This window comes from Callospermophilus lateralis, chromosome 18 (assembly GCF_048772815.1).
Source record: "Callospermophilus lateralis isolate mCalLat2 chromosome 18, mCalLat2.hap1, whole genome shotgun sequence".
In the NCBI taxonomy this organism is placed as follows: domain Eukaryota; kingdom Metazoa; phylum Chordata; class Mammalia; order Rodentia; family Sciuridae; genus Callospermophilus; species Callospermophilus lateralis.
The window spans coordinates 49,254,031-49,273,362 of record NC_135322.1 but is presented as its reverse complement, the minus strand read 5'-3'; the positions used below and the strand labels follow the sequence as shown (position 1 = coordinate 49,273,362).

The following is a 19,332-nucleotide window of genomic DNA, read 5'->3' as shown; positions in this document are numbered from 1 at the left end:
ATTTGTGATAATGGAGATTGAACCCAGGGGCATTTTACCACTGAGCTATAGCCCCAGCCCTTTGTATTTTATTTTTTTATTTTTGAGACGGAACTTTCCATCCTCCTGCCTCAGCTGAATTAGTTGGGATTATGGGAGAGCGCCATGGAACCTGACTTTTTGTTATTTTTAACATGGTTATTACTTATTATTGTTATTTTAGGTCAAGTTTTCTGGGAAACAGACTTTGAAACAAGGATTTACTGGCATCAAGTCTATTGAGGATCCACCTTGTTAAGGGAGTAAGACAAGCAGAATTATAAGTAAGATGCAATTATAATAGAGGCCTCAGCACAGCCCACTAGCTCTGAAATTAGGGTAGACCTTCTCAAGTGTTCCAGTCTTTGTTGTTGTTGTTGTTATTGCAGTTCTAGAGATCAAATCCAAGGCCTCATCTGTGCTAAGCTAGCACTCTACCACTGAGTTACATTTTCAGTTCAGGTACCCAGCCTTTGTACCCTAGTATTGATTCAGAGCCTTACACTTGGTAGCTGTGAAACCTCAGCAGATTACACTATGGGCAGCTGGGGAATGAGGGCCTCTGCCCTGAAGGATGGATTTGGGTGTTGCACCAAATATCCACTAAATTATCACTATCCTGTAGTCCCTTCCATGGCTCCTATTACTCACAGAATTAACACAGCCATCAGACCTCTATCCTGCCATCACTCACTGTGCTCCCTCTTCACTACAGTCTATGACCTCTGCTGTGCAGAGGTACACAGCCTCCTCCCAGGGCACACTTTACCCTTCATCCCAGGTTGAGGCTGAATTTGCTTCATATCTTTGCTCTGAGCACTAAGAGGGCTTGTCAGGACTTGATGATCACAGGGAGTAGAGCCACCCCCCCACCCCCCCACCCCCACCCCTCGGGAAGTGGCGCCCAGCACTCCCCACCTCAGTACAGATGCTCTTTCCTGTTGGGAATAAAATGCCAGAGACTCAGCTTCCTTCCTTTCTGCCTTGGGGAGGGAGGGGCTTCTGGCCTGGGAAGTGGAAGAGAGGCTTCCTTGGGGAGAGGAATTTTGCTGTTGTGTGCCAGAGTGGTTGGAGTCACCCAGGCCCCGTGAACAGTGAAGGGTGTGCCCAGTTCTGCCTGGGCTAGAGGGTCATTCTCAAGGTCAAGGCTGTTTGTGGAGGAGGGAGAACTGGACATCTGGTCAAGTCTGGTAAGTTTTGTACCAAACTGTCCTGGCCATCTCAGAGAAGGAACAGGGTCTTTCAGATGCCAAGTGAGGCCTGTTTCCACCCTGCCTCACTTGGCATCGGCAGGGGCACATCCCACCAACCCAACAAGTGAAGGCCTCCCAGGTGCCTCCCCCATCACACTGGCCTCCCTGTCATTTCCTGAGGGGGCTGGGCAAGAACCTCCCTTCTCTTCAGCGGAACCTAAACAGAGGCAACAGCCTAAAGGAGACAAGGAGCATCCACTCTGTCTTCTCTAACCCAGATCCTTATCCTTGCTCCCACTTCATTTCCGACTCCTCCAGACCCCTGATGGACTCAGCGGCCAAGGACAAAATGAAGCCTGCACTTCCCTGTGGTATGAGCCCTGGTGGGTGGGTTGGAGGAGGGTTGATGGCAAGAAATATGGGAATGTGGGGTTTGGTCCTCCCTGCCAGGTCTGCCTGGATCTCTACAGAACAAAGAGAAGTGGATTGTCCTGGGAATGGACTGGGGAACAGGAAGGGCAGCATGTTTGGCAGCCACAGGCCCTCCCTGACTGACATGGTTGCCCAGGCTTTTCTTGCTCAGGGACTGAATGGCCAGAGCAGGAGAGGGCAGAGCAGCTGGCCAGGGGTGCAGCACTCAAGTGGGCCTCAGGCATCTTCTACCGGCCAGAACAGCTGACCAGGCTGGGCCAGTACCGCAGTCGCGAGGTGCAGCGTACTTGCTCCCTAGAAGCACGTATTAAGGTAGGCATAGGACAAGGAACAGCAGAACTACGAGTGGGTTTTAGGGCTGCCCAGGACTCACTGGCTCTTCTCTTCACAGTCAGTGGTGCAGTCATATCTGGAAGGTGTGCAGACTGGTGTGTGGCAGCTGGCCCGTGCCCTTGAGGCTGTGCAGGGAACCCGTGAAGCCCTGAGCCAGGCCCACGAGTTGCTCAAGAGTATGGCCCAGGCTTCACAGAGTCTAAAGCCCCTTCGGGAGCAAGTCTCCCAACACAAGCAACTACAGGCCCTGTCTCAGTTGCTGCCCCGGCTGCAGGCAGGTGAGTGTGCAAGGACTCTGGGCCTCAGCTTCCAATAATGAGTTCACAAATGCCCACCATTGATCAAGGGCTGGGACTCTGGTGGGGGGACTGCACTAGGAACCAGCCAGAGAATAAACCAGGCTTCAAATGGCATATAAGGGGCTGGAAGTGTAGCTCTGTGTAAAGCACTTGCCTAGCATGTCTCAACCCTGGGTTCAATCCCCAACATCACAAAAATAAATAAAATTTCAAAAACAAAAACAAATGGCATGGCTGGGCATGATCATGCACACCTATAATCCTTGTGGCTCGGAAGGCTGAGGCAGGAGGATCACGAGTTCAAAGACAACCTCAGCAAAGGCAAGGTGCTAAGTAACTCAGTGAGACCCTGTCTCTAAATAAAATACAAAATAGGGCTGGGGATGTGGCTCAGTGGTTGAGTGCCCCTGAGTTCAATCCTTGGTACCCCTCCCCCCCAAAAAACAACAACACACAAGAGGCATATGAAGCAGCATGTGAAATCAGCTCATCCTGGGTTTCCCATGAATGGGATGTTTGAATGAGGATAATCCAGTCAAGTGGCTGTGGCTAGCCTCAACTAATATACTGCTAACATACTGAAATAATTCTCTAATGAGGTATATCTATTTGGAGGTGAATGGCTTTCCTCTTGTTCTCTTAGCTCAAGTGTTTGCACATGACCCACCAGGCTGCTAGGATTTTGCCTGGATCCTTTCAAATTGGTCAATACTGTACTGAATATTAAACATTTTATATAACACTCCAGTCTCAGGGCCTCAGTATCCCTTGCTGTATCCATTGCACAGGGGGGAAGGCTGAGACCCAAATCTGTCTTCTCTCCCCCATCAGTGCCGGCTGCAATGGCCCACACGCAGACTCTGATTGATGCCCAGAGGCTCTTGGAGGCATATGTGAGCCTGCGGGAATTGGAGCAGCTGCAAGAAGAGACATGGGCACCTTTGGGGGGCCTTGAGTTGCCAGTCTTCCAGGGCCTGGGCCTTCTGGCTGAGGCACTGAGCCAGGCTGTGGAGACAGCTGCAATGGCTGCCAGGAAGCTGGCACGGGAAGATCCAGCCCTGCTGGTGGCTGCTATTCGTGTGGCAGAAGTGGAGGCTGGGCGCACAACTCCTGTGGGGCAGGCTCCCCGAGACTGGCGGCAACGCTGTCTGCGTGCACTACAGAGAGGCCTGGAGCAAGTCCACTTTTCAACAACCATACTTCCTGAACCAGGAGCCCTAGCAAGGTGGCTGGAGGCTCTGCAAGTGGCCCTGCCTGCTGAGTTGGCCACAGCAGAGGCACTAGTAGCACCCTGTTGCCCACCACACTACAAAGTGGTGCAGCTCTGGGCCCACACCCTGCACAATGGCCTGCGCCGCAGCCTGCAGCAACTCCTTGCAGGGCCTGAGCTGGGAGCTGCTGATGCCTTCGCCTTGTTGCATTGGGCACTGCACGTGTACTTGGGGTCAGTGTCCTTGGCAAGAAGTGGGAGGATTAGAGGTGGGGGAGAACTCAGTGTGACACAGGGCCACCCATCTCCAGGCAGGAAATGATGGGGAGCCTGGAGTTGGGGCCTGAGGCTGATGTTTCCCAGCTGGAGCCCCTCCTGACCTTGGAGAACATTGAACAGCTGGAGGCAACATTTGTGGCCAAAGTCCAGGTAAGTAGTTAGGGAAGAGAAACTCTTCCCATCAGCTGTGGCCTTTATCTGTAGAGTTCAGAGCCTTCCTGTCTTTGGCAGGGTCACTACCCTGCTACATCCTGCCACCCTGCTGCCATTTGCTCTTTCTCCTAGGCAAGTGTGGCCCAGTGGCTGCAGAAGGCACTGGATGGGGAAATAGCTGAGTGGGGCCGGGAGCAGGAGCCCAACACAGACCCATCTGGCTTCTACCACTCACCAATGCCAGCCATCGTACTGCAGGTGGGTGAGAATGGCCAGAGAGGAGGGCAGAGCTCAGGGCTCTGCTGATGGTTGCCTATTTTTGCCTATAGATCCTGGCTGAGAACATTCGTGTGACCAGCCTGGTCAGTGAGTCGCTACAGCAGCGGATGCATGGCATGGCACTGTCAGAACTGAGCGCATTCTTGAGGAGGTCTGCCAAGCATGGGCCCATTCCCAATCCCCACCCTGCTCCCAGGACAGCCTAAAGGGGATTTGAGTGAATAGTATACACCAATGGGAAAGGGATCCTTCAAACAGGATTTGGAAGTCGGGCAGGAGTACCAGGGCTGGGTTTGTGGGTGCACCACAGTAGCAGAAAGTCCAGCCACATCTTTCTGTTGCAGTTTCAGTGATGCTCTGATCCGATTCTCCAGAGATCACCTCAGAGGGGAAGCCATGGCCCCTCACTATGTGCCCTACCTCCTGGCCGCCTTCAACCACCAAACAGCATTGAGGTACTAGAAGGCCCCCAAGAAAAACTACTTTCACCCACCTGCTACTGAGTTTCTATTAGGTACCAACCAGGCCCACACTAGGCCATTCAGAACTTTGAGCCCATATAACTCAGGGGTTCCAATCCTAGTTTTGTTATTTACTATCTACATGATCAAGTAACCTAATATCTCTTGAGTATTGATTTTCTCATTAGAATTCTGTGGGTAATAATGGAATGGTCTCAGAATCACATGAGATATTAGATGTATAATATCTACCACAGTGCCTGGCACATAGGGCCATTATTCATCCCTTCAGCAAATATTTATCAAGGCTATATTCTGTGCCCAGTAATGTCTGAGGTTTCATTTGTGGACAGAAATAAGAAAAATTACCTTCCTCCTGAGTGTTGTGTTCTTTGTGATGGGGATAGGGAGAACAGACAAATTAATGATTGAGTTGTGCTCCTCCTGATAGGGATTAGCTCCCTTCCCTTATAAACGAGGAAGCAGAAATCAAAAAACTGACTTTCTCAAGGTCACATCGTGAATTAGAGGCAGGTTCCGCTGGGCTGTGTGCTTCTTCTAGCTTCTGAGAATACCCCTCCTAGCTTGGTCAGTACCTGAGACCTTCAGAGGGGCAGGGAACCCCCTCCCGCCACACACTTGCGCCACAAGGTGGCGTCGGAGTGGCTGAACCACCGAGGCCCGTTCAGGCCTTGGCCTTGGTCCTGAAGTCGTGTTTTTGGTCCAGCTCCTCAGTGTCCAGCCTGCAACCTGACGGAGTGGCTTCAGGGATCTTGGCTCCGATAGAAGCCGCGCTGGACGAGTTGCAGAGGAGGATCTGCCGTCTGGTATTAGAGGCACTGCAGGTGGAGCTCCAGGTGAGGCTTCCTTCCCGTCGGAATAAGGATGGGAGAGATAAGGTGTACCTTTGGGATCCTCTGCAGGGACTGCCAGATAGGCTCATGTCTCCAGCTCCAGTTCCTCTCATTCTTTCCCCAGCCTCTGTTTGAGTCTGTGCCCTCGCGCCGGTGGCTGTCGAGCTCTGAGTTGCTGGACTGTGTGTGTGATCAGACGTCGCGCTTCTGCCGGGATTTCTGGCGCGTGAGGAGCCCCGCGGTTAAAGTGCGTCCAGTGGAAAGGACTGGGAGGGGGCAGTCGGATGGGAGAGGCGATATAGTCCCTCTGATCACCTACCCTACAGCTGCTGTTGGCAGAGGCAGAGCGCACCGTGGTATTGCAGTACCTACGAGCGCTGATGCAAGGCCGCCTAGTGTGCCGGGATGCAGACGAACGGATCCAGGCTGCCGAGCGTCTGCGGCACGATGCTGCCCAGCTTAAGGAGCTTTTCCTCCGTTTGGTGAGAGCTCGTTGGGAGGGCAGACAGGCAAGAGTCTCAGTGATTGGGTGGGAGCCTAGGGCGATCTGAAACCCCACTCCCATGTGCCCAGGGTCTGGAGGAGAACTCGCATTGTGCGCCGGTGCTGCTCGCCTTGAGGGAGTTGCTGAACCTGCGGGACCCCACGCTGCTTGGCCTTGAGGTGGCAGGCCTGAGGCAACAATTTCCCGACGTGAGGTGAGGGGACGGTGGGGCAGGGAAGTGGGAGGAGCCAGGGAAGCGGAAGTGCAGGGCCGATGCACCTCTGGTGTCACTACAGCGAGGACCATGTCTCTGCCCTTTTGGACCTGCGTGGGGACGTGTCCCGAGAGCAGCGTCAGGCTGCACTCATCTCCTTGCAGGACGGCTCACCGCCTTCGCCCCTCACGGGCCACCGTGCACTCTTCAGCCTGGTGCCAGCGCCTACGCCCTCCTTCTCCTCCTGTCTTCCCTCGGGGCCCTGCTCTTGAAGCTCCCGTGCATGCAGAATAAAATATGAGCCACGTACGCCTGAATCTCTATGTGTTGGGAAAGGAGAGGGATGAAATAAAAATTTCTGTGAAGTTTAGGGGGTTCATGCACACGCCTAAGGTATCCTGGCTGCAGTCCTGGCAATATGGGCAGCGCCTCACCTATCCAGACATTTTCCTCTCTGTGGACTGCGTTCCGGAGTACTCGGGCTCCGGTCGGGTACATAGATTGCGCCCCACGTATTCACCCCCAGGCAATGACTAGTACTTCCACCTCCCTGAGTCCCGCCCCCAGCCGGGGCCTGGAAACTCTTCAAGGGGACGGGTCGACAACTACACCCCGCCCAGTGGCATGGCGTGGTGCTGGACTCAGCCCTCTCAGACCCTCTTGGTGCGTGTCGCCACAGATTGACAGGTTCCTCCAGATTTCGTGAGAGCGTGCGCGCGCCGGAGAGCGGTGCGTCATCGGCGTCAGCTCCCGCGGGCTGGGCGGCGGGCGACCCGCTTTGCGGAGCGAGAACCGCGGGAGGCAAGCAGAGGAACAAACAGGTGGGGGCGCGGCACGCGGACCGAACCCCCTACCCAAACCCCAAGGCCGAGACTAGGCGCGCGGTCGACCCTTTTGATTTACCAGAGAACACCCCTCATCCCCGCTCCTTTGTCTTCTGGCCCCGCCCTCCATTGGGCACGCCCTTCGCCAATCCCCCTACCGCTTATTGGCTGCAGGTCACGCCCCTCCCGGATCTCTTGGTCCCCATTGGCTTTTCAACGTAAACCTCTAGGCGCTGGCCACACCCCTCAACTGGAACCAGACCACGCCTTCAGTAGTCAAGGGCTCCTCCCCAATCCAGCCATTCATTCTGCATCTGGTGTTGGGTACTTGAGACATGAGGGCGAATCAGACGGGTCCCTACCCACCGGGAGTTCGAGGGATGGTAGGAGGACAGGGACCCAAGCTCTAACAGTGACTGCCTAGGGCGGTAAAGAAACCATTGAGGCATTGAGACCCTGTAGACGCCCAGAAGGCTTCCCGGAGGAGGTGAGGCCCAAACGGAGCCCTGAAAATGGTTAAGAGTTTGTTCCAGGGAAACATTGCGGGGGCATTCTTGGCGGAAGGACCTGAAACGTGAAAGAAACAGGCGTATTCTGGTAATTGCGAGGAGGTAGGTCTAATGAAAGAAGGGAAAATGGAAGGGAATTGTCCAGGTAGCAGCCTGAAGACCAGTGTGGGGTCCAGGGAACTATCCAGTTAGTTTAGGGGAATGAAACCTGAGACCTGAAATAATCTTCAAGCAGCTGGTCACTGGACTGGGTGGAGGAGAGTGAGGAGGGGGAAGATAGGTCTAAATGAGGAAGCAAAGTGCTGGTTATTCTAATTCTGAGAAGGGCTCTTGAGTTCATTCATTGAGCTCTGGGTCAGGCACTGGGTTTTAGGGACACAGCTGTGAATGCTAGAAAGGTGAAAACAGGTATTTGTCAGATGTATCATAAAAATATAAAGCTTACAGCAGTACACTTTAGGTGATGATAGTGCTATGGAAAACAATAATTCCTGGCTGGGGGTGGATTGTGGTGAAGATGGGGGAGGAAGTTTATTATTTTATAGAGGTGCATTAAGGTGATTTTTTTCCCAGTACTGGAGATTGAACCCAGGAATACTTTACCATTGATATACATCCCCAGCCTTTTTTATTTTTTGAGAAAGGATCTTATTAAACTTTTGAGGCTGGCCTTGAACTTGTGTGTGACTGGGATTACACCTGGCTAGGGTACCTTTTCTAAGACCTTGATATTTGTGCAGAAATTTTAGGGAAGTCACTTTCTATTAGTGTCATTATATTAAGGGGGCTTTCTAGACAAAGGACATATGCAGTTTGAGATGCCTTTTAAACAAAGATGTTGTATGAAAACTGGCAATACCTGTCTAAAGTTTATGCAAGAAATTTGAGCTGATGACTCATATTGAGGGCTGAGAGTGAGGGCTGGGGGTATAGTTTGGTGGTACAGGGCATGCTTAGCCCTCAGTTTGATCTCCAGCACCAAAGCAAAATAAAACAAAAAAAAAATATGAGAGTGGGTGAGGTTACTTAGGGAATGAACATAAATGAAGAAGGGAGTAGTTCCCATAGTCAAGTCCTGGGCCATTATAGTGTTAAGAGTTTGGGGAGATAGGGATGATCAGCAAGGAAGACCAAGAAAGAACTGCCAGTGAGATGGAAAAAGAACTAAGTTCCAGTGTATTTGGAAAGTGAAATGGACAGCAAGTTTCCAAGATGAAGGGATTAACTGTGTGAAGTGCTGATGATCAATATGAAGACTGTCGCTCACCTTGATTAGGTCAATTTTGATGGAGAGTGGGGGAAATGTGCCTAAGTGAAGTGAACTTTAAATAATAGGAAATAAGAAATTGGAGACTGGGTAGAGATGACTCTGGGTGTTGTGCTGCAACAAGGAGCAGCTGGAGGGAAATGCAGTGGTGCTGTAGTTGGAGAAGTGTGGATTCAAATGCAGGTTTTGCTTTGTTTTTTAAGATGGATAAATAACAACATGTACCTATGCTGATGGAAAGAATTCAGTGGAGAGGAAGAGATTGGTGATGTAGGAGAGAAAAGAAAGGCTGGAATTGAGTCCCTGAACAGGCAAGGGTGCTCAAGAGTCTGCAGTCTCTAGTCAGTCTTTGGGAGAAACTGGATTGGACTGAGCCCTGGCACAGAGTCAGGGGTGAGTGCCCTGATATTGGCTTTGGATGACCACTGGGGAGATGCATCAGGTAGGGTGCAGGCCAGAGATTGGCTTGGATTTGAAGTCTCCCTGTGCTTCCCAAAAGCAGATTCTAATTTGGATATGAATAGATGGCCCAGAAGAGAGGGCAATACAGTAGATACTGGCATAAAAGGCACTTAGGCATTCAAATTGACAGAGGCCAGGTGGGAACGAATGTATAGGTGAAGCCATGTAGGAGAGTGGTACCAAGAAGATGCAGTAAATAGAAGGCATCCCCTGAGAGCCCTCTTATCTATGGTTCATCCAGGCAGCTGAGGCTGCTCTCTGTCTTCTCTGGGTGAGCGCTGAGCACAGAGATTAGAATCATGAGTAGGGACCCAGTCCTTGCCCTCTGCTCACAGGCTGAGGGAATTATAGTAAGCACCATCTAGGTGGGTATGTAAAACTGTCTCTCTTGCTTTGTTCCAGCCCATTTTACTTGCATGAGCTTGCTAGAGGGAATGGACACTGGAATGGGGGTAGGAGAACAACTACCCATACCCTTGGCAGCAGACCTTGGGCCCACCAACAGTCCAGCAAGGCCAGTGTGGAGCCTATAGGGTCTACAGCTCCTCTGACCACACCCACTCATGCTGATTTCCACATCCTTCTGTGTCCCCAGAGGTCAACAGTGTGGGAAGTCGGAGAGACCCAGCTGGATGTGACCTTCAGGACAGAATGGTGCTGGACTCGGGGGCTCAGGTGTATGAGCAGGCACCCCCCAGCCTGCCTGCCAGTCCCCAGTCCCTGCACCATAGGCTAAAGAGCCCAGACCGAGATGGGCCACCCCTGTACCCCTGGCCTCAGTCCCTGGCTGTGCCTCTGGCTCTGGCAGTCCCCTCAGGGCTACAGCCCCAGCCTGAGCAGCAGCCCTTCACAAAACTGCATTTGGGCCGTGGCCACATGCGAAGGAGTGAGAGCACCTACACTGTAAACAGTGCTGGCTGTCGAGGGCGTGGCACCCGGGGACCAGCCCCTCCTGGACAGGGACGGGGTGCAGGTAGGGGTACCCTGCGGACTGCAGCCTCTCTGCCTCACATTGCTAAGACTCGAAGGGATGCAGGTGGTGGTACCAAGAGCCCCTGTATGTTGGTGGCACTGAGGCCAACCAATATGGACCGTGAGAGGGACAAGTTCTTTCAGTCCCATTACACCTACAACCCACAGTTCGAGTACCAGGAGCCCATGCCCACCACTGTGCTGGAGAAGTACTGTGAGGCCTCTGGACAGTTCATCCATCAGGTCAGTCCACCCTGCCCACCTTACCCTGACCCTGACAACTCAAGGGACCTAGCCTGACAAGCTACTGTGGCCTGTGTGCAGGCAGTTGGAATCATTGAGGCTGTTCTGGAGAAGTTTGGCACCTATGAACACTTTGAGGCTGCCACCGGGGGCCAGCTGCTGACTAAGTGCCAGATTTGGTCCATTGTGCGCAAATACATGCAGAAAGAGGGATGCGTTGGAGAGGTGAGCTTTCCTGCCTACACAGCCCCTAACATGCCCCAAATCAGTCTATCTGGCAGGTGGTGCCAGGCCCAGCTTCACACCTGGCCAGCAGGTGATCTGAGACAAATCCCTGTTCTTGCCTCAGGGAGGTGGGAGGTAGCTCTGAGTAGAAGTGGTAAAGGGTGAGTGCCCTGAACAGTGTCTAGCTTGGCTGCCCTTGGCATTGATGGGTCCACCTACACAGCGACCTCAAGGCTAGTAACCATGGCTCAGTACACTGCCATCTGCAGGTTGTGGTGCAGCTGAGTGAGGACCTGCTGTCTCAGGCTGTGATGATGGTGGAGAACAGCCGACCCACACTGGCCATCAACCTGACTGGAGCTCGCCAATATTGGTTGGAGGGCATGCTTCGCCACGAGATAGGTCAGGCTGGGGGTCATGGGTAGGGGGGTAGAGGGGTGGAGATGAGAAAGGGCTGAAATCTGGGGAGTGGGCAGTGAGGGGCCCCAGTAACCCCCTCCTTTGTTTCTCCCTCTTCCCTCTGGAGGAGGACAGGCCCTTGCCCTTCCTGAACAGCTGCCTCCTCCCTCTCGCTCACAGAGGTAGGCCAGAACACACCTGCCCACTCTCCGGATTTACCCTAATCTCTTGTTCCTTTGGGGGATGTCTTTTTCTCTCTCTAATTTCCTTTGACAGTGGGGCAAGGCTGCTGAGGCTCTGACAGGCCAGAGGGAGAACCCTGAGGGTCCCACCAGCCCAGCCAACTGGCAGGCCCTCTAGGATGGGTGGTAGGCCAGATCCTAGAAATAGAATTGTTTGAGGTCACACAGAGTATAATTTAGGAGCAGGCAGACCAGGCTGGGAAGGAGGGCACAGGACACTAATCACTATTCCTTTCTGTCTTTCCTTCCTCATAAAGAATCCTATTGTCCTGGGCAAGAACTGGTTTTGCTGGGGGAATCAATGTGATTATGTAGTGATTGATGAGGGCATGCAAGATATTGAGGCTGGGTGGTGTGTGTGTGTTCCTTCTCTCTAGGAAAGCTGGAGGAAGCAGGGGTGGGGTGGGGGTGGAGGGACAATATGAGTTGGGATAGGGATGGGGGGTGTGGAGAGAATAAGAGAATATACTGAGATGGGTGGAGGAATATTCATGCACGAGTCTGAGTCTGTATGAGTCTTTGGGTGCAGGTTCTTCTTTGGAGGGTCTTCACGCAGCTTGGGGTTTGGTGAGTATGTGTTTATCTGGGGCTGGTGCAGCCTGGGTTTGGGGACGTGAAGATACTAGAGTCGCCACTAGAGGTCCGCAGGGTGGATTCTCCAGACACCCCGCCCAGCGCAGCCTCCCCCTCGGCCCTCTCCACAGGCACTCACTACCTGCGGGGCGTGAACAATGCACAGCAACCATGGCACAGCGCCGAGGGCCGGTTGCAGTATGGGCTGCGGCCAGCCAACCCCACGGAGGAGGGTCTGGCCAGCCTGCACAGCGTGCTGTTTCGCAAGCAGCCATTCTTGTGGCGCGCGGCTCTGCTCTACTACACCATCCATCGTGCCGCGCGCATGTCCTTCCGCCAGCTCTTCCAGGACCTGGCGCGCTACGTGCAGGACGCTGACGTTCGTTGGGAGTACTGCGTGCGCGCCAAGCGTGGCCAGACCGACACTTCCAAGCCTGGTGGGCAGGAGTCAGGGTATTGACCTGGGCGGAGGCGAGGGTTGGGGCTCCACCTCAAGAACTCACTGGCTCCTGCACTCACAGGCTGCTTCAGCAAGGACCAGGTGTACCTGGACGGCATCGTGCGTATTCTGCGGCACCGCCAAACCATTGATTTCCCACTGCTGACCTCGCTGGGCAAGGTGACTGACTGGGTTCCCGGTCTGCCCTCCCACTTTCTGCAATATTCCTTGCACCTCTGATTCTTGCTGGACTGAGATCTGAGTGTCCGACCTCTCTGGTGCGGGAAGCATGGATGGGGTTGAGCAGAGGAGATGAAATGACTTTCTAGTCATTTCATTTCATTTCAATTCAATCAAAAGTAGGTACTTGACCCAGCTTATAGGGGTGTGTAGGTGTAGCATTTCAAAGGAGGTGAGCATTCCAGGCTAAGGGAATAATTAGGAAGGCCTGGGGAAGGAGGCTGGACAAATGGCCAGGGACCACCAAGTCTCTGGTGCTGGGCCTCTGTGCCAGGCAGAGAAGAGTGGATCTCTTTTGAAGCAGTGGGGAGCTGGAGGAGCTTTAAGCAGAAAGTATGGTGCAGTTACTTGCTTTCGAAGGCTCCCTCTGGAGTTATATGGCAGGGGAACTTAAAAGAGAGTCCTAGGGAAGAGAGTACGCTGGCAAGAAGAGGCTGTCCTGTCACTCTTACAGATTGATGGTGATGGCCTTACCAGGCAGTGGTCATGTATTTAGAGAGGAAGGGTCAAGCTGGAGAGCTCTTTGGAAAGTGGATATTCCTTTATCTCAGTGGCTGCCCTGAGTGGGAGGGTGAGAGTCCAGGCATCCTCCCTGGAACCTGACCTGGGTGACTGAAGAGTTGGGCTGGTACCCAGATGTTGACTATAAGGAGGTGCCTTAGAGATATTCAGGGGAAGGTGTTCAGGAGGCATTTGGATACCTATATCAGAAGATAGGAGATAGGCTAGGCTGGAGCCAGGAGTGGGTCATAGAGCAGAGATAAAAGAAAATGTTGAAAGAACAGAGACCCAGGTCTGAGCCTAGAGGTACATAGCATGGGCATGGGACTGTGGGTGTGGTGGGTTGATGGGAAGAAGGAGCCCTGGGAGCAAATGGCCATGAGCCATCAGCAGAGCTGGGACCACCTGTCTAAAAGTCAGGAGCTCTGTCTAGCTCTGAAGCTCAGCTTCCTCCCTGCAGGTCTCCTATGAGGATGTGGATCACCTACGGCCCCATGGGGTGCTGGATAATACCCGAGTGCCCCACTTCATGCAGGACTTGGAACGCTATCGGCAGCAGCTGGAGCACATCATGGCAACCAATCGCCTGGATGAAGCAGAGCTGGGCCGCCTGCTGCCTGATTGATGTTTATTGAGGGCTATCAGCAGAAGTCCTATGCAGAGGCCTCCAGATCAGCCCCCAGAATATGAAGCTGATTGTTCTGTGCTTCTATAGCCTGGGTGTTTCTTGGGGGCATTGGGAGGCCAGGAACATTCTGGAAGGACAGGCAGCAGCATCAGAGGTTTTTGTCCCTTGATAGTCTTCCTGGTGCCTGTGGATCAGGCAGCATTTCTGGCAAATTGTTGAGCAGAGGGGAGGCCTGGGGACAGGAGGGGGGGTGTTGAGTGTTAATGGGAATAAGGGGTGGTTTGGGAGTAGAAACTTGTTTTTGCATGAGATGCTTTGGGTGTCCAGTATTCCAGTCTGTCCCTTCCTCCACCTTGCCCCTTGGTGCTCCTTCAGCATTCCTGCTGTCTACCTCTTACTGGGTCCTGGTGGGGGTTGGGATCCCTTCTTTTGGGGTGATTGCCTGCGCCTGGGGTCTTGGCTTTCACACAGGCTCAAAGGGCAGGGGTCCTGATGGTGTAGACCCAGCTGCGCTGGGGTTTGCTTTCCAGCATTTTTGCCTCTTTCACTGGTCATGTGTTTATTCAATACTTTTGTGTTCTACTGCCTGGAGCTTGGAGGTAACAGTGGAGGGACAGGACACTACTGGAAGGTATCAATTGTTCTTACTTTACCTTCATTATACACACATGGACACATACATGCTGGGCTTCAGGTCTTGTGCATCAAGCCCAAAAGCTCACCTGACCCCTGCACTGGCCTCTGCTCTTCCTGTCTTTTCCCACACCCTCTCAGTTGGTCTTAGGCAAGAGTTGGCAAAGCCTGGGAGCAGCCACCCTTAAGCCTGAAGGGCAGGCCCATTAGGTTTATTGTCCTGGGCCAGGAGAAATACACAGCTGATTGTTGCTTAGACTCAGCTACCTGAGGTTGACCCAGTCCCATTCCTATCCTGGGTCTTAGTTTTCCCATCTATAAAACTTGGAAACACAGCTGGAGAGTTCTTATTCATTTAGTCAACACATATGTATAGAGCACCTTGTGCCAGTTACTGGTTAAAATTCTCACTGAACTCCCAGTTCAGAGGGAAGTCAGACAATTAAAACAGCAATTAAAATTACACGTGTGGCCTCTGTCTACTTAAGATCCTTCTAATTCCCCTCTAATCTCAATTTCCAAGGCTGTGAACTCTTGAGCCCTCCCTAGATAGAGTCCTCTTCCCTTGCTTTCTGCCCCAAGCCCAGTTTCTTCCATAGAATGGGGCTAGTGTCTAAGAAGTTCCCCAAATGGCTCACGAAGGGAAAAGAACAGGTTTCAGGTCATCCTACTATATGGGCCTAGCTCTGAGATCGCCTGCAGCATGGGCTGTTGTGTGTGGAATGGGATTGTGAACTAGATGTTGGAGTGTTGTGGGGGCACCAGAATGTTCAGGTTCTTAGAGACGTAAACCACCCTTAAAAAAAAAAAATGCCTAGGTTAGCTGGAGTTTATTCACTTCCAATAAGACATAAGATGATGGAGCTTTGGTGGCACTGGATCCAGTTCCAGCATAATCCCAGGTTCTACCTTACTTGGGCTTGGGCAGGAAATGTCAGGTCAGTAGTCTGGCCTTCAGGAATCTAGAAACGAAGAGACAATAGTCACTTCCTGAGCTATGCCCTCTGCTAAACCACTACAGAGTTTGCAAGGCCTCACACCTTCAGACTCATCCCCCTCCTCGAAGTCAGGCTCAGGCTCAGGCTCTGGTTCTGGATCTGCCTCCGGCTCTGGTTCTGGATCCATTTGGGGTTCTGGTTCTGGCTCAGCCCCTTCAGAGGCCTCAGCTTCCTGCTCTGGCTCTGGCTCCTCTGGAGTTCCGGATTGCACTGCTTCAGAGCCCTCAGGACCTCCTGCCTCATAGTGATCTGAAACTCTGGGCAACCCGGGACACACTGTCCCCGAACTGGGTGCCTCGGGCGTCCAGTGGCCTGGGCATGGAGGGTCATAGCTGCGGTCCCGGTAGCCTGGGGCGGAAGTGGGAGGGTCTTTCAAGCTCAAGTTCTCTTTCTGCAATCCTTAGTACACACACTCATCTACTTTTGGGGGATACCACGACTCCAACCCTCTGTTAGCCTTTGCTTGGCTCCCAAGTCACGCCCCTGGTCTACGTGCGCTCACCAGGGCCCACGTGCTGCCAGTCCCAGGCTGGGTCTGGCGCGCGCAAGGTTTGCTGGGCGCAACGCAGCAGCTCCTGGCAGGCGGCCTCGCCCTTGCTCTGCACCACCAGCAGCAGGCGGCGCACCCTGCGCTCAGCATCAGGCAGTGCATCCAGTGCCTCATACTCCGGCCCGGTGAGCACTCCCCGTGCTACCAGCGCGTCCAGCAGTAGTCCCGAGTCCGCCTGCAGCGTTTCCACCAGGCGTTTCCGTTCACGGTCAATGGTCTCCGAAGGCCGCTCCTGCGAGTTGCCCATGGTCCGGGCTGTACAGAGAGGGGGAGAGAAGTAGTGGACACCGGGGGTCCTCCATTCCTGACCTCTCTTCCAGGATCCCAGTGAACATCCCTGGCTGTAGTCTAAATTCACCTTGACCTCAGCGGCCAGATGGCTCCGCAGCACAGGACTCGGGCACCACAGTACTGAACTCTTCTCCCGCCTCTTGCCTGCAGCTTCTCTCCAGTCTTCTAAGGCTCCTCCCCTCTCTAAACGTCAGTTGTAGGCTCTCCCAATCAGGGCCTCCCTCCTGAGACCCAGCCTCCTGCAGATCCGACAGTAAGACCCAGTTTATCCAAACAAACGTCCGTCGCCGCCCCCGTCCCTGTACTGGGGGTTGAGCCCTGGGGTGCTTTACCGCTGAGCTTCATCCTTAGCTCTTTTTAGTTTGAAAAAAGGTTTCCTAAGACCCTCACTAAATTGCTGAATCTGGCCTCGAATTTGGAATCCTTCTGCCTTAGCCTTATGAGTTGCTGGGATTTCAGGCATTTGCCACCACTTCTTGGTCTTTCTCCAATCTGCTTCCCCATCTCAATAGGAGAAAAACCTAGGATAGACCCAAGGTTACAGCTTGCAGTCAAGTCCTTTCTAGTCTGACCAATATTTCTCTTGCCATTCTCACTTCTGAGTCTAGTCTTTTACCTCCTGCCTGGACTCTGCAGAACCCCTGGGCTGTTTACACAATCTGTCCTCCAGTACCCTCTGCACAAACTGTTGAGAGCCTGCCCTGCTCCTCTTTCGACTTGCCAGGACAGGCCCTGCTCCTCTATCCTCAACATCACCACCCAGTTCTAACCCCAACATGATCTCATGGCCCTTCTTGGTCCCCAGGTACCTAGCAGGGATACCTGAATCTTCCTGAATCCTACCTCTGACCAAGATCTCCTAACATCACCCAAGACCCAGTTGACTCCCTGCTGTCCTGGGAATGACTCACAGTCATCTCTTGTTTAATCTTGAAATACTGAGGGCCCAGTTCATGAAAGGTTGCTAAACTTTTTCTTCCCATTTTGAGACTGTCTCTACCAAACTGTAGGGACTAGGTAGAAATCAATCTGCTTTGTCTATTTATTACCAAGCAAGGACAACAGCCCATCTCTTTGCCAGCCTTAGCAAGGCCCCTGACATTAGATAAAGGGGTCAGGCCCTGGACCCCTCCCACCCTCTGCCCCTTTCCCTGCCTTGGCTTTTATTTACACAGCATCCTTCCTGGTCTCTTCTTCCCAAGTAGTGTTCCTCTTTTCCCTCCTTTCCTGGTCTATAGAGTCTTAGTCCCCATTTTGCCTCCCAGGTCTCTTTCAGAACCCCTTAGTGTCAAGATGTGCTTCCTTTGGTCACTTCACATTCCAGCCACCTCTCTCTCCACTAGTGTGTGTGTGTGTGTGGGGGGGGTGCTGGGGATTGAACCCAGGGCTTTGTGTATGTGAGGCAAGCACTCTACCAACTGAGCTATATCCCCAGCTCCTCTCCCTCCCCTCTTATCAAATTGTCAGCCTATCCCCTAGATTCAAGCACAGATCAGAACTACCCTTGACCCTCCATCTCCCTTCATGTCTCATCTGTGACAAGTGTATCTCAGTGTTTCCATCAGCTCTTGCCTGTCAACCCCACCATTCACTTCATCTCCTGTAACAGTCCCTCTGAGTACTTCTCATTCTAATTCCACCATCCCTCAGCATAATGACTTTGACAACTCTCTGGGGTAGGATTTATTGTTCCAATCTTACAGCTGAGGAGATAGACTCAGAGAAGCAAAATAGAGTTAGATTCTGACTTGCTCCAACCTGAACTATACCAAGGTCTCCTGTCTAGCAGAATGTCAGGCTTTACCCCTTATTCCTGCCCCTACTACTTATCTTAGCTATCTGGTCTGGTTATTCTAGCTACCACTCACCACTCAGAACAGTGAGGCTCTTCTCTACTTCTCCCCACCACTCTGTTCTGGGAAAACTCACTATGTTCCTGGTATCTCTGAATCTTTGCTGATGCTGCTCCCTAGGCCTGAAATACCATTCCCTCCCTCCACTCACGGACCCATCCTCCAACACTCAAATATTCTCTTGTCCATCCCAATGCCAGAGTGTTCAAGGGCAGATGGTTCCTTCTGTGCACTCCAGTGACCAGCATATCACCTCACTACTTCATTAACTGACATCACTACACTGTGTACTCAGAGATCCTCTGTTCTCCTGGACTGAGGCTTCCAAAGACTGCCCCCCTTTGCAGGGCATGGAAGACAGAGGGGGCCAGCACCTACTCTAGCCAGACATAGAGAGAAAGGCTATAGGCCTGACTGGCCCCTCCTTCTCCCTCCGGCTTCCTAGGTTGTTTTTACGTTAGTCGCCTCCTCCTGTTAACCCAAGCCCTGCCTTTAGTCCTGCCTGGGGAGCAGAGACCCCGGCTGTTCTGGACCCTCCCTTTGCAACTTTCATAGCTCGAAGGTGAACATCGAAGTTATGTCGCCGCTAGTTCTCTCAAGTGACAAGCCCAGATGTTTCCCGGAGCTCCAGGTAGCGAAGCGTGGATTTGGGTGAGGCCCCCAATCCCCAGCTGGCGGTGAGAGTTCAGTTGCAGCCGAGCTCCGAGGGTCGTGGAAACAGCGGAAGCCGTTGCGCATGCGCGACCGTAGGGTACCCTGACCTCCCCTCCACCCAGTCCCAAGCTAGAGTCCTGCGGAAGGGCGGGGCCCACAGACCTGCGAGCGCCGCTGCGGGTGGTGAGGCTCCAAGTCCGCCCAATTTGAGATTCCCTTGCTTCCTCTGCCCGGTGGAGTGGGGCCCGCGGTTCGGCCCGTTTCGGGCGGTCCGCTCCCGGGTCGAGCCTCCGCGGGGCAGGAGATGACAGTGCAGAAAGGGCCGGGAGGGGTGGGGACCGGTGCAGCAGCTGCTACGGGGGCGGGGCGGACAGGGCTGCCGGGAATGGGGGGGGGGAGGGGGCGTTCTTCCCCGCTGCTGAGAGTCTGACTGCGAGGTCGCGCCCTGGCTGGGGACGTTCTCATAGTCCGCTTTCCCTCCCCATCCCGGGCGCACTGGACACGAGCCAGGGAAGAGACAGTTCGGCCGCGGTCCCACACATCCTGTACCCACACTAGGCTTGCCCATTCCCAGGAGCTTTCCATCTATCTTCTCATCAACCCCTGCTCTCTGCCTGTCA

General features: G+C 53.2%; 3 protein-coding genes across 9 annotated transcripts; 2 read left to right on the top strand and 1 right to left on the bottom strand.

Annotated features, from left to right (window-relative positions):
* The first annotated feature begins 1,028 nt into the window (after positions 1 to 1,028).
* Exoc3l1 (exocyst complex component 3 like 1) lies at positions 1,029 to 6,977 on the top strand. Of its 6 annotated transcripts, none has more exons than XM_076838398.2 (15): positions 1,029 to 1,208; positions 1,530 to 1,582; positions 1,795 to 1,955; positions 2,035 to 2,254; positions 3,107 to 3,719; positions 3,797 to 3,914; positions 4,050 to 4,175; positions 4,247 to 4,347; positions 4,541 to 4,651; positions 5,385 to 5,514; positions 5,636 to 5,758; positions 5,838 to 5,993; positions 6,085 to 6,209; positions 6,292 to 6,515; positions 6,889 to 6,977. In XM_076838398.2, exons 2-14 carry the CDS (start codon positions 1,537 to 1,539, stop codon positions 6,479 to 6,481), a joined length of 2,220 nt encoding a protein of 739 aa, XP_076694513.2. In that variant the 5' UTR covers positions 1,029 to 1,208; positions 1,530 to 1,536; the 3' UTR covers positions 6,482 to 6,515; positions 6,889 to 6,977. The 6 variants fall into 6 exon arrangements, with proteins under 6 accessions (XP_076694513.2, XP_076694507.2, XP_076694511.2 ...); XM_076838392.2 differs by having other exon boundaries at positions 1,780 to 1,955; XM_076838396.2 differs by having other exon boundaries at positions 1,490 to 1,582; positions 1,780 to 1,955.
* Positions 6,978 to 9,919: 2,942 nt separating this feature from the next.
* Matcap1 (microtubule associated tyrosine carboxypeptidase 1) lies at positions 9,920 to 13,953 on the top strand. The gene is made up of 6 exons (XM_076838401.1): positions 9,920 to 10,486; positions 10,568 to 10,711; positions 10,981 to 11,113; positions 12,057 to 12,362; positions 12,447 to 12,544; positions 13,566 to 13,953. The coding sequence occupies exons 1-6, from the start codon at positions 9,923 to 9,925 to the stop codon at positions 13,728 to 13,730; spliced, it is 1,410 nt and encodes a 469-aa protein (XP_076694516.1). The 5' UTR covers positions 9,920 to 9,922; the 3' UTR covers positions 13,731 to 13,953.
* A 1,227-nt stretch (positions 13,954 to 15,180) lies between these two features.
* Nol3 (nucleolar protein 3) lies at positions 15,181 to 19,041 on the bottom strand. Of its 2 annotated transcripts, XM_076838221.1 has the most exons (5): positions 18,875 to 19,041; positions 16,273 to 16,444; positions 15,867 to 16,169; positions 15,407 to 15,712; positions 15,181 to 15,328 (listed from the first exon to the last, which is right to left on the bottom strand). In XM_076838221.1, exons 3-5 carry the CDS (start codon positions 16,159 to 16,161, stop codon positions 15,321 to 15,323), a joined length of 609 nt encoding a protein of 202 aa, XP_076694336.1. In that variant the 5' UTR covers positions 16,162 to 16,169; positions 16,273 to 16,444; positions 18,875 to 19,041; the 3' UTR covers positions 15,181 to 15,320. The 2 variants fall into 2 exon arrangements, with proteins under 2 accessions (XP_076694336.1, XP_076694335.1); XM_076838220.1 differs by lacking the exon at positions 16,273 to 16,444.
* Positions 19,042 to 19,332: the final 291 nt, after the last annotated feature.